At 43.2% G+C, this 13,980-nt stretch overlaps 1 protein-coding gene across 1 annotated transcript; it reads left to right on the top strand.

Annotated features, from left to right (window-relative positions):
- The first annotated feature begins 5,675 nt into the window (after positions 1–5,675).
- Positions 5,676–13,747, top strand: LOC130131517 (inosine-uridine preferring nucleoside hydrolase-like). Its single transcript, XM_056301222.1, has 10 exons — positions 5,676–5,735; positions 5,927–5,998; positions 6,983–7,067; positions 8,631–8,815; positions 9,941–10,120; positions 10,259–10,370; positions 10,551–10,687; positions 10,835–10,912; positions 11,421–11,537; positions 13,223–13,747. The coding sequence occupies exons 4-10, from the start codon at positions 8,636–8,638 to the stop codon at positions 13,373–13,375; spliced, it is 957 nt and encodes a 318-aa protein (XP_056157197.1). The 5' UTR covers positions 5,676–5,735; positions 5,927–5,998; positions 6,983–7,067; positions 8,631–8,635; the 3' UTR covers positions 13,376–13,747.
- The last annotated feature ends 233 nt before the right edge of the window (positions 13,748–13,980 follow it).

Below are 13,980 nucleotides of genomic sequence, written 5' to 3'. Positions count from 1 at the left end.
CGAGAACCCTAGAGTAGACTTTCCCAGGGAGGCTGAGCAATGTGATGCCCCGATAATTGAAGCACACCCTCCGGTTCCCTTTTTTGAATATGGCAACCACCACCCCAGTCTGCCACTCCACAGGTACTGTCCCCGACCTCCACGTGACACTGAACAGGCGTGTCAACCAAGACAGCCCAACAATGTCCAGAGCCCTCAGCATCTCAGGGAGAATCTCGTCCACACCCGGCGCCTTGCCACCGAGGAGCTTTTTAACTACCTCAGAGACCTCTGCCAGGGATATGGGTGGGGCTTCCCCTGAGTCTTCAGACTCTACCTCCTCCACTGAGGACGTGTTAGTCGGGTTCAGGAGCTCCTCAAAGTGTTCTTTCCACCGCTGGACAACATCCCCAGTCCGGGTCAACAGTTCCCCTCCTCGGCTGAACACAGCCTGAGTCAAGCCCTGCTTCCCCTTCCTGAGTCGCCGGATGGTTTGCCAGAACTTCCTTGAGGCCAACCAAAAGTCCTTCTCCATAGCCTCGCCAAACTCCTCCCACACCCGAGTTTTTGCTTTCGCGACCGCCGAAGCGGCAGCCCTTCTGGCCTCCCGGTACCTGTCTGCTGCTTCAGGAGACCCCAGGGCCAACTAAGTCCAAAAGGCCTCCTTCTTCAGCCTGACGGCTTCCCTCACCACTGGTGTCCACCAGCGGGTTCTTGGGTTGCCGCCTCGACAGGCACTGATGACCTTTTGAACACAGCTCCTGCCTGCAGCATCCACAATAGAGGCAAACGTGGCCCATGTGTTACTCCTTTTTCTGCCCCCCCTTAAACTTGTACCTGTTCTGTCTCCTCTTCCCTTTTGTCCCATGTCATGCCCAGTATAACTCCGATGTAATCTTTTGTTGAACCCTCTTCCATTTTGCTCATTTCATGTGTTAATGTAGTCCAGATTTTTGTCATTGTATACATTAATGGATGTATATTTTTTAACCGTACAACACCAACAAAACACGTTTTGCTATAATAACTGTAATCCATACTGTTGTACAATGTGTGCTCATGCCACCACCACCCCCCCATCCCATTTTTCTCCACTTTAACAAAGGAAACATGACTCGTAAAAAAACGGGAGTGATGTGAAGACATTTATTACTACTACTACTTTTGGCTGCTCCCGTTAGGGGTCGCCACAGCAGATCATGCAAAGACATTTGTTTTTGTTTTTTTTCCCCACATTCTCGCCCTTAATTCCATAAAAGGTCCTCACCACCCAACTCCACACAACACAGAGTGGTCTTCTATGGGTAAATTAAATGAAACTAGATTAAAACGTTATCCTAACGTTATGTTTTCTTATTCAGTTTAGCTAGCATCTAGCAGTCTATGGATATGCGATGGTGGCGCAGTTCAGATACAGGTAATATGCTCGACAAAGACATTGCTAGAATAGCATCCATCCATCCATCCATCCATTATCTGAACCGCTTATCCTGCTCTCAGGGTCACGGGGGATGTTGGAGCCTATTCCAGCAGTCATTGGGCGGCAGGCGGGGGGACACCCTGGACAGGTCGCCAGGCCATCACAGGGCCCACACACACACACACACACACACACACACACATTCATATCTAAGGACAATTTAATATGGCCAATTCACCTGACTTACATGTCTTTGGACTGTGGGAGGAAACCGGAGCCCCCGGAAGAAACCAACGCAGACATGGGGAGAACATGCAAACTCCACACAGAGGACGACCCAGGATGACCCACCAAGGTTGGAATACCCCAGGGCTTGAACCCAGGACCTTCTTGCTGTGAGGCGACCGCACTAACCACTGCGCCACCGCTAGAATAACATTTCAGCCAAAATCGTTAGCTAACCTACTCAGTACAGAGACTGTAGAAAAACATTGCAGAGTCATGCCTGTCAAATCAAACACACCCTTCCCACTAATTTGTGGTGAGGCCAGTTATAATGTGCATGAGCTCATGTGCAGATGACTTGTTGATTTACATGGTTTTTTTCTGGGCTGAACAAAGCAGTTTATTGTTAACTCCATTATATATATTTAAATATAAATATGGGTGATTCTTCAATTAAGGGAGTTTTTCTGTCCCCAGGGTAGATTTTCAAGAAAAAAAAAACATTTTTTTGAAAAAGCAATTATTGCATATTGTTAGTTAGATTGTGTTAGCTATGAAAAAAAAAGAAAAAAAAATATTTGTGTCTCAATGATGACATTTTAATACTTTTTCAGTATGTTGAAAATTCAGATGTGCCAGAATTTCCCTGTTTTGGGTTTGTCCCCAACCCAGACTTTTTCACTTCCCCTCTATAATAAAGTAATACAAATGGTTACATCCATTAAAGCATTACTTGGCATGACCAGTCATGGCAGAAGCATGACTTTCATGTCCACAAATGTAATTTGATGATTTATATGTCCTGATCTGAGTGTGTTTATTAGGAGTCAATTTCACTTGATTCACGTATATTCATTGTACATTGTATGCTACCTAACAAGTTAGGTTAGCAAGTGTAACACTTAGCCAACTTTTTCTCCAAAAAGTGACAATTGTCTACACCATCACATGTCATTACCATCACATTTTGCTGTTACATCTTTGAAAAAGGCATCATAATCAAGGCTATGCTAAGATATTTGTTCCAGACCACTTAATAGAGCTTCTGAAAAACAAAAAGAAAAATACTTTTAAAAGAAATTTATTTTTTCAAAATTTCAAAGGCCAAAAGTGCCCCAAATTGAAGAATCACCCACATATATACGTGTGTATATATATACACGTATATACGTATACACGTGTATATATACGTGTATATATATATGTGTGTGTATATATATGTGTGTGTGTGTGTATATATATATATATATATATATATATATATATATATATATACACACTACCGTTCAAAAGTTTGGGATCACCCAAACAATTTTGTGTTTTCCATGAAAAGTCACACTTATTCACCACCATATGTTGTGAAATGAATAGAAAATAGAGTCAAGACATTGACAAGGTTAGAAATAATGATTTGTATTTGAAATAAGATTTTTTTTACATCAAACTTTGCTTTCGTCAAAGAATCCTCCATTTGCAGCAATTACAGCATTGCAGACCTTTGGCATTCTAGCTGTTAATTTGTTGAGGTAATCTGGAGAAATTGCACCCCACGCTTCCAGAAGCAGCTCCCACAAGTTGGATTGGTTGGATGGGCACTTCTTGCGTACCATACGGTCAAGCTGCTCCCACAACAGCTCAATGGGGTTCAGATCTGGTGACTGCGCTGGCCACTCCATTACCGATAGAATACCAGCTGCCTGCTTCTGCTCTAAATAGTTCTTGCACAATTTGGAGGTGTGTTTAGGGTCATTGTCCTGTTGTAGGATGAAATTGGCTCCAATCAAGCGCTGTCCACTGGGTATGGCATGGCGTTGCAAAATGGAGTGATAGCCTTCCTTATTCAGAATCCCTTTTACCCTGTACAAATCTCCCACCTTACCAGCACCAAAGCAACCCCAGACCATCACATTACCTCCACCATGCTTAACAGATGGCGTCAGGCATTCTTCCAGCATCTTTTCATTTGTTCTGCGTTTCACAAACGTTCTTCTTTGTGATCCAAACACCTCAAACTTGGATTCATCCGTCCACAACACTTTTTTCCAGTCTTCCTCTGTCCAATGTCTGTGTTCTTTTGCCCATCTTAATCTTTTTCTTTTATTGGTCAGTCTCAGATATGGCTTTTTCTTTGCCACTCTGCCCTGAAGCCCAGAATCCCGCAGCCGCCTCTTCACTGTAGATGTTGACACTGGTGTTTTGCGGGTACTATTTAATGAAGATGCCAGTTGGGGACCTGTGAGGCGTCTGTTTCTCAAACTAGAGACTCTAATGTACTTATCTTCTTGCTCAGTTGTGCAACGCGGCCTCCCACTTCTTTTTCTACTCTGGTTAGAGCCTGTTTGTGCTGTCCTCTGAAGGGAGTAGTACACACCGGTGTAGGAAATCTTCAATTTCTTAGCAATTTCTCGCATGGAATAGCCTTCATTTCTAAGAACAAGAATAGACTGTCGAGTTTCAGATGAAAGTTCTCTTTTTCTGGCCATTTTGAGCGTTTAATTGACCCCACAAATGTGATGCTCCAGAAACTCAATCTGCTCAAAGGAAGGTCAGTTTTGTAGCTTCTGTAACGAGCTAAACTGTTTTCAGATGTGTGAACATGATTGCACAAGGGTTTTCTAATCATCAATTAGCCTTCTGAGCCAATGAGCAAACACATTGTACCATTAGAACACTGGAGTGATAGTTGCTTGAAATGGGCCTCTATACACCTATGTAGATATTGCACCAAAAACCAGACATTTGCAGCTAGAATAGTCATTTACCACATTAGCAATGTATAGAGTGTATTTCTTTAAAGTTAAGACTAGTTTAAAGTTATCTTCATTGAAAAGTACAGTGCTTTTCCTTCAAAAATATGGACATTTCAATGTGATCCCAAACTTTTGAACGGTAGTGTATATATATATATATATATATATATATATATATATATATATATATGCTACTTTATTCTTATTTAACGGGCTAATGAATATTTTACGTAGCAGGCTTACAAGCCTGTTCAAAAAAGTCATACAATAGTGCACTGTCTGTGGAGACAAAGGGGCTAATATTGAATTTTAAATAATGATTATAGTTGGATCAAGTTCATGGAATGAATGAATAAATGCCTTTATTTGTCATTGCACAGCTGTACAACGAAATTAAGTGCAACTCCTCAGTGGTACTAAATTTTTAAAAAATTAAATATATACAAATAGTCAAAATACAAATAGACACACATTTGCAGCACAATCAACATATAATGTATGTATAAGTGTAAAAATAAGTGTAATACCTATTACACTAGATAAATAGTCTGTGTATTGCACTAACCCGAATCAGCGTATTTTTTTGCACATGTCAAATGTACAGGTGTTGTTGCACAGTTTCACGATATTATTGCAACCTTAGAGTTTGCTAACAGAGTTCAGTTCTTTAACGGCACTAGAAACTGTTCAAAAGTGTGGAAGTATCTGTAATAGTTATCTGGAAGTGATGCTTCCCCCCTAAAAAAAAAAAAAAGGCCAAATGCCTGTCTGCCTGATCTGTTCTGGCACTGGTCCAGTTCCATTCACTGAACGGGTGTGTGCGAGAGAGAAAAAATGCATCCAGGACCTGAATCGTATCAATTGGCATGTTAACCCTCAGTTAGAATTCGGTGTCATGTACTACGGTAGCTAAATTTAGTGTCCTTATCCGTCTGTGTGTATGTCCATACAATATATCTGACATGACTACTCCATTGCATTAACCATACTCGTATTCCAGTACAGGTGAACATGGAGGAGGGATATGACAAGCAAGAAATGTTCTTGCTTTTGGTCAGTATCCAGTGGGATACACCAAAACAGAGAGGCAGATGATACGACGATATGCGGCCAAGTCCAGAGTTTCTGGTTATAACATTTTTAAAAATGTTGGAAATAAATTTGAATACATAAAAACAAAACGGGGAACTATTTCGTGGACGGAGGAAGGCTGTGAGGACAAAAGCAGAGTGAAAAAACCTGTTTTGTGAATTCCACTGCAGCCCTATTGGAGGCCACAGTGGGATTTTTTTTTGAAAACAAGAAATGCTATGTCCTGTCAAGTCTACTGGCCAGGAATCTCTACCGACATTCAGAAATGGGTCAGTTATCAATGTCTTGCTGTCCTGATTAACTTTTCATTTAATAGTTTTAATAATCAAATGTAACTATTACTACCTCAGTTAGTTTTCTTACTGTCGCTCCATATCCATTTACTTTTTTCCTTTAAATGTGTTCACTCTTATTGGTTAACCTCAGCAAACCCACTAACTTTTTTCCTTCATTTTTCTAGGTCAGTGAAAGTGTTCAGTGCAAAAGGGCCGGAAAACCGCTTGTGACTGATGTTAAACGGGAAATTACTAAGGTAAAAGAGCATTTTCATTTACCTGACAGAATGAGCTACCCTACTTATAACCACCTTTATAGCGGTAAGTAGTCCATTCTGATAGATATTTCCTACCTGACAGAATGAGCTACCCTACTTATAACCACATTTATAGAGGTAGTATGTCAGCTTCTCATACACATCTGACCTGAGTAGCTAGTAAACAATGTTTTTTGCTAAGGTAGGTCATTACGAGTGAGAGGCTTAGTTTATCCGACTAGTCTGACAGGATGAGCGGGTGGCACAAACGGTCAAAATACTGGTAATAACAACAAAAAAAAAAGATTATAAAAAGATGAGAGATATCATTATGAGAGAGATAAAAATACAGAAGGGAGTGAGGAAAATTAGTACAAATGGCTGGGAACTGCATGAATGAGGAGTACGAGGCCAACTGCACCGTCCGCCCCCGGGTTTTTTCCTGCAAGTCACGGAGAAATTTGTGACATTAAACAGCGTGCATCAGCAGGTCGTATAAGCCACCCTGTGAGCACAATGTCAAATCCAACTTAACACACTTGAACAGGTATAAAAACTCTTTCATCCGTCCATCAGTGAATCTCCTAAACTCTGGCCCATAAGGAGGGTGCTCAAGACAAATTTCCCTCGGGACTCATGAAGTTGTCCTGAGTATCTCTATTGTTTAATGAAATGTTCCATAAACAGATTGAACAACTGGGACCAAGTGGAGATTTTTACTGGGCAGTGGCTGAGATCCGCCAACAGAGTTAAATTTCCCCAACAAGGGACCAGTTTGTTCTCGCAGCCTGCAGCACATGTTGTTAAAACTCTCGTCAATCATTTGAAGAGACTTGTGCTGGAGTAAATCTTGTTATGCCTGTCAGGGTTTTTTTTGGGGGGGGGGGGTCATGCAAACCACTGTAAGATCCTTCCCTGTGGGTGGATGCACAGTCTGCTGTGTTTTGCATAATCGGACTTGCCGTGTTTTATGGCTTTTAAAAGGAGCGGCGGCGCACTGAGGAGCAACTTCTCTATCTGAAAACCTAGATACCCACCACCTCCACCTCCACCAGGATCTCTTCACCAGGTAAAAAGTGACTACCTCTGTTGTTTTATACATCAAGACTGGTTTTTGCTGTAAATGCAGCTTGATTGTGTCTGGCGTATGGTTTACATGAGATCTTTGAGCTGAAATTCTGCAAGCGCCACTACCGTTGTAAGACCTGCTGTGTTTTGTAGACAGATCTGAATCACTAGACATGAACACAATTTACCCATAAACATTTGCCAGTCGACCGCATTTCATGCAACTTTTCGTGCATAAATTATTGAAATGATTGACAGAGCGACCAATAGGTTTTAGTTCTTCTGAGCGAGTGAATGTGGACGTAAACTTTAAATGAACTGTAGTTCAAACAGAACGTTAAAGCAAGACAAAAAAGAAATTGCAATGGAGTCCAATTTCTTTTTTTTTATCATCATATGTCTCTGAAACAATGGGAAATTGGAATTTTAAACATCCTCGACAGAGGGTCAAAAGCCTAAATCAATATTACATATTAAATTGTAGTGAAAGTTTGACTTTCACTGCATTGGTAGACTTCTGCAGGTACAGTCATGATATCCAGCTGGACTTGCACTGTTCTGCTGTCAGTCCTTGCAGAAATAATAAATAATTGCAGGATTCGGGGTGGTCTACGAAGCGGGCATGCAATAAACCTATATGAGATTCAAAGGCTTTGTTTTGAGCCTCGAAGTTTTTTATTGGGGACAGAAAGAATTCTGCATCATGTGTAAAAGTGTGCACCTTTTTTTTTCCAATTGTACTTTGAGGCAGTTGCATGATCTGTCTACTGTCGCAGCACCATTTAACAGACTGAAAACCGGTTTAACGGAACTTGGCAGTCGTGTAGTCGAATTGGTTAAAAATGTGTAAACGTTAAAATGGCAATAATGCTGCTGATAATACCCCCCTGGAGGGGGGGGGGAACCAAAATGCACCAGAAATGCTGTGAATTTCTACAATGACGGGCTGGATCCTGACTTGACATACATGTGTGTAAATTACAGCTGGTGCAAATTATATGTTCAGTTCAATAAACTTTTCCCCACACAGGCTACACACACACACACACACACACACACACACACACACAGAGTCATCCTAAACCTCACATAAGAACATATCTGTGAACACTGTTCAACAATGCAGTTGAATTGTGTGAAATGACGAGAATGTAAAAATAGTATTATTCTGAATAAAACATGCAAATCTTACTGGAGATGTAGGCCCACTGTGCAGAATGTGCACCTCCACCACAATGGAAAATTTTGTTTTGTTCACTGGGAAAAAAGGCAACGGCCAAAGCGTGACGCAAATTCGGAAGAAACGACCGAATGGCAATCCCTGTCAGATGAAATGACAGCTCGTCAAGCGCCATTAAACGTGCCTGGTTTGCTGCTTCTCTAAGATCGAGTCGAATATTTGCCGACACTGCACCAGAACCAGGAACATTTTGGTCCTCTCATGGGAGTTACCCTCTAGAGTCTAGACAACTTTCCCTTTGCCAAGCGCACAATCTGTGAAACCACGTTTGTGCAATATCGTTTAACATCTCATCTTCGGCTTCCCCCCCTCCGCTTCTTCTAGACAAAATGAACAAGAAGTTGGTGATTGATGTGGACACGGGGGTGGATGACGCTCAGGCCATCATGATGGCCCTCTCTGTCCCCAACGTCACGATCCTGGGCATCACCTGCTCGCACGGCAACACGCCTCTGGAGAACGTCTGCAAGAACACCCTGCGCGTTCTCAAAGTGTGCAACAGACTGGACGTAAGTTTGCACTCGCGTACCGATCTCACTGTGGCATGCATGTGGGGGGGCCAGCGTGACGCAGTGACCGCACACGGTGTGTCGTTTTTATTTTTCTGTCTATTAGCTGTGCATTTACGCAACAGTATCTGGGACTAGCAATAACAATAGTAACAATACCTGGGGTCCACACAAGACAAGACATTCAGCTAAGTGATTGCAGTAGCCTACATTGTGATACAATACACAATACAGCATAATAGTTATAGAAATGAAATAAAATACATAAAAAAACGGTTTTTTTTCCCCCAAGTGTCTCCTCACTACATTTACTACTACATACTCCATCATACTACATACACCATTGCTGTGAGGCGACAGCGCTAACCACTCGGCCACTGTCGCCTCACAGCAAGAAGGTCCTGGGTTCGCCACCCCAGGGTTGTCCAGCCTTGGGGGGTCATCCCAGGTCGTCCTCTGTGTGGAGTTTGCATCTTCTCATCGTGTCTGCGGTGGGTTTTCTCTGGGTGCTCCGGTTTCCCCCACTGCCAAAAAGACATTCATGTTAGGGTTAGTGCTCCCGTCTGTGCCCCTGAGCGAGGCATGGCGAGACGAACTGGAGTTGGTCCCCGGGTGCTGCACGGCGGCTGCCCACTGCTCCTACCTACACAGCTAGGATGGGTTAAATGCAGAGCAGAATTTCCCTACAGGGATCAAGAAAGTATCTCAAAATTTTTAAAAAATTCAGCATTTTGAGAGCCGTTTTCTTGCAAGATATGCAGTTGTTTTTTTAAATGCCAATTTGCTTTTTATCTGAGTGATTAATGGAGCGGCAGAGTTCCAAGCTTCTTTTGCTCTGCATATTAGTGTTCTGTTGAATTTGTTTAGGATACGAAAGCGACCTTCCGTTGCATGTCTCGTGGGATATTTGTGTATGTCAGATCCATATGTGAGTTGACCGTAGCCTACAGCAGTGTTTTAGACACTGTTAAGCTCATCATGAAGTTGAGCAGCGAGGCATTGATGCCATCTTCCACTTTAAGCCAGAGATGGCTAGCAGGCAGTTTTCATAGCGTTTGTCCTCTATGGGCAGCAAAGACTGACCAGCATCCACTGTGAAGCTTACTCCCGTCCCCGACCTGTCAGATTCCAGTGTACCGCGGCTGCGCCAAGTCCCTGCTGGGTCGCTCCTTCCACGCAGGGGATTTCCACGGGAAGGACGGGCTTGGAGACGCCCCGGACCCAGACGCTCCAGGCTTGGAGCTGATGCAGAAGGAAGGGGCCGTGAACGCCCTGGTCAGAATGATCAACGAGAACCCCGGGGAGGTAGGTCGATGACTGGCGAAGCTTTTTTAAGAGGACGTTGTGCCATTTCTTTAAACTAATTTAGTTCTTTAGGAGATGACACTTAACGTTTAAAAGCCGCATGTCGTGTCGTATCTCCTTCCCCCCACCGTCCTCTAGGTGAATCTGGTTGCCACAGCCCCTCTTACGAACCTGGCGATGGCAGTGAAACTGGACCCTTGTTTCCCTACAAAACTCAAGGGCCTCTACATCATGGGAGGAAACACTGACTGTGCGTTCCGTGTGTGTGTGTGTGTGTGTGTGTGAGAGAGAGAGAGAGAGAGAGAGAGACCAGCAACTAATGATAAATATTTCATAAAATATATAGTGTACCTGAAAGAAAATATAATTTGACTATGTGTGTTTCTATCGCTCTGTGCGTGTGTGTGTGTGTGTGTGTGTGTGTATGCAGCCAGGGGTAACACCACAGTGTGTGGAGAGTTTAACTTTGTGGCAGATCCTGAGGCGGCTTACATTGTGTTGGACAGCTTCACCTGCCCCACCTACATTGCTTCATGGGAGTTTTCATGCAAGAACAGTCTGCCGTGGGTAAGGCTGGCAACGCAACGCAACGCCAACAGACAGAATGAACAATCCTCCAGTTAATTTTCTTTGGCACTGTTCGGGATGGCTGCCAAGGAATGTCAGGGGCCTCAAAGTTAATCTTTTTTTTAATTTTCCGTCTCTCTATCGCAGTCATTCTGTGAAACCTGGCTAGCCCAAGACACTGACAAGGCACGCTTCATGGCACGGATTTTCAGCCACACCATGAAGGTAGGAGGGTTTCACCCATTTAAATACAGTACACTCTGCGATAGGGCGCGCACCATGTCAGGGTTAGGGAACAGACGATTAAATGCAACTGGATTGTCAGATTACAGGACTCAAAAATGGGCAGTTGCTGCAGTCAATAGGGAAAGCACAGTCCACTGATCACAGACCAGTTTGATCAAATTAGTAAGCAGGCACTTTGCAGATGACGCCGGGATGCATTGGCGAGGTGTTGTGGATCTGACTCAAAAAAGGTCCCCAAAGACACGCCTGCTCTTAAACACACCTGACCCTCTAATAAATGGTTCAGTGTGTTTGGTAAACTGTGACACGCATTAGTAGAGTTGATGTCTTCTATGGTAGCAAGACAGGTAATAGCGTTAGTCTGCTGTGTGAACGCTCACTGTGGAGTATAGCCACGAGCGTTGCTCCTGAGTATCAGTAAATGCTAAACGATATCATGTGGCTAATGTTGTATTAAGTTTGTTGAGTTTTTTTGTCGTTACTGCAGATGATCCAGACAGAGCGGTATCAGAAAGAGCTGGTGGCAGGAGCGGGCTTCACTCCCTGCGACGTCTACGCTTTGGCCGCTGCCATCGATGACACGCTTATAACTGCCACTGATCAGGTGAGGCCTGTAGGGTTTTTGTCCATCTTTAATTACTACCACCAGGTGGGCTGGTAACTCTTATTTTCTAGCTAACCCAATGACACCAGTACTCAGCTTTCAGAGCTATTTTCTGTTTGCAGTTTTTACACCGGTTGAGCTTAAGGAACGTTTTGGACATATAGTTATTCAATAACCATACTTGAGCTGGCTGCGCCACTGAAAAAACAGATACGCAGACACTCCCATCTCAACGTGTGGTTAAGGTGGGAGGAGACAGATGATAGACAAGCCACAACAGGCCAATTAATCTTAATTACAGAATGACTAAACCCTCCAGCATTTTAGTGAGTTTGCTTATGTTAAAAACACAACAGAGTGGTCTTGGAACTCTGTTTGTTGTCGGTACGGCAATGAGCATTCATTGACAAAACTGTTGACTTGTCAGTGCTTGCACATTGCACATCTTGGATTGCCACCTTGTCGTGCTGGAGAAGCGTGGGTGTACCAATGATCCCAAGAGCTATGCCGTCTGGAGCTTGGCTCCTGGTAGGGTCACCCAAGGCAGATAGGTCAAGGGGGAGGTTCCAGATGAAGCGCGATCCAACAAAGACCTCAATGGCAGAACTGGCGGATGATGTCTCCAGGTCATAATGGCAGTGAAGGTGGATGAAGGCTGCAACAGAGGGTGGTCCCCAATCGTCTTGGTTCTCCATGCTCTCGACTCTGGCCACCCCCTGCCAAGGACCGTGTGTTGGCTGCAGGCGCATCAGTCACTTCATGTAAAAAGCCATCACGCGCAGGCGTCCTCCCATTATGTGGCTCCAGGATCAACCTCTACACCCACCTGAGGACCCAGAGGGACCCAGAGGGAGGACGGTCATACTCGACCCTGAGTGACCGCCGATGATGATATTGCCACACCCAAGTCAAACAGAGCCATCATTAATGTTATTAGCAGTAGCTGCGGTTATCCTCCAATGCTAATTCAGATCATTTGGTCAGGACCAGCCCAGCACTTTTAGATGAGCATGCATAGCTCTCACTCAATGGTTGGTTTTTTTAGGGAGTTGTTCCTTATCCGATACAAGGACAGGATGTTGTGTTGCTGTAAAGCCCCTGGAGGTCAATCTGTAATATTGGGCTATACAAATAAAATTGACTTGACTTACTCAATGTTTGAGCCAGTTTCACCTGTTCGTCAAAATGAAGATGCCATGACAAAGAGGCAGTGGTAGTTTTGAAGCTCCAATATCAATGTCCCCACTGCAATAAATTACAAGACAGTGTTCTCTAGTGGCTACAGGTGGTACAAAAGTTTATACCAAAGTATAAATAACAGTACAGCAGACTATTCTCGTGTTCAATTCCCATGGCGTAAGGGCCAAGGTGCAAAGGTGGACCTGACCCTTTAAGTAAATGGATCCAAACAACTGAACATGAGCCAAGCATGTACGTTGCATCAGTCAGTCAGTCTGTTTCTAACATATTGCATAATTCAAAATGTGCATTTCATGAGGACAAGGACTCAGCACGGGTATGGGGGTTTAGGTAGCGTACGTATCAAGAATCCAGTCCAGCTGTCTTGCACCTTAAGATTTGCTTCTGTATCTTGATGCTACTGTAGACATTGGAAAAAAATAAGAAATATATATATATATTTTCATATTAACAACATCCCCTACCTTCATGTTTTTATCTTTTAGGTTGCTGTGACAGTAGAGTTAGAGGGGACCTACACCCGGGGGATGATGGTGCTGGACTTACTGGAACTGCTGAAGAAGAAGCACAAGGCCTTCATCATGAAGACTGTTAACCTGGAGAGGTTCAAAGAAATGCTGATGAACTCATTAAAATAGAAAAGCGACACAAAGTCAATCCCTATGTTTAGAGTATCCTCTTGTTGGGAATGGAAACTCATTTTAAAAGACGCAACATATTTTCCTATACAAAACCTTGCTGTTTGCTAGATAGTCTCGATGCATGATTAACTGATTTTCAACATTGTCCAGTTGTACCGAATCCCTTACTACTTTTAACGGTGGCAATCCATCTATTGCACACTAACACTGTTTGCACTTGACATGCACTCTTGACTATAATATTATTATTATTTAGTGCTTCGAGATGCCTGTAAGTTGGTTAGGATAAAAGAGTCTGCTAAATACGAAAATGTAATTGTACTAAATATTTTCATGCAGAATGGAAATTAAAATGGAAAAAAGTGAAAATGACGGCGTACAGGTAATTACAGAAACTTATTTAGCAAAAATTAACCTTTGAAACACTTAAAAGGGATACTCCAACACTTAATACACTATGTTTGTTGGTAGCTGCCTACCTAATGTTAAAATGTGACCCCAACCGTCACATTAACTTAGGTCAGTCAAGAGATAGACCCCCTAATACGGGCTGGCATCCATTTATTTTACTCTTCCAAAATGTGTGTTTTGCTCAGGTGTCA

Source organism: Lampris incognitus, chromosome 21 (genome assembly GCF_029633865.1).
Source record: "Lampris incognitus isolate fLamInc1 chromosome 21, fLamInc1.hap2, whole genome shotgun sequence".
NCBI lineage: Eukaryota > Metazoa > Chordata > Actinopteri > Lampriformes > Lampridae > Lampris > Lampris incognitus.
This window is presented reverse-complemented; position numbering and strand designations above follow the sequence as displayed.

What these genes read in the sequence shown, in the direction of transcription:
- LOC130131517 (XM_056301222.1), top strand. Translation starts at nt 8,636, where the DNA reads ATGAACAAGAAGTTGGTGATTGATGTGGACACGGGGGTGGATGACGCT. An exon ending in AAGTGTGCAACAGACTGGAC is followed by an intron (nt 8,816 to 9,940) that starts GTAAGTTTGCAC and finishes CCGACCTGTCAG; the next exon opens with ATTCCAGTGTACCGCGGCTG. An exon ending in TTTTCAGCCACACCATGAAG is followed by an intron (nt 10,913 to 11,420) that starts GTAGGAGGGTTT and finishes TCGTTACTGCAG; the next exon opens with ATGATCCAGACAGAGCGGTA.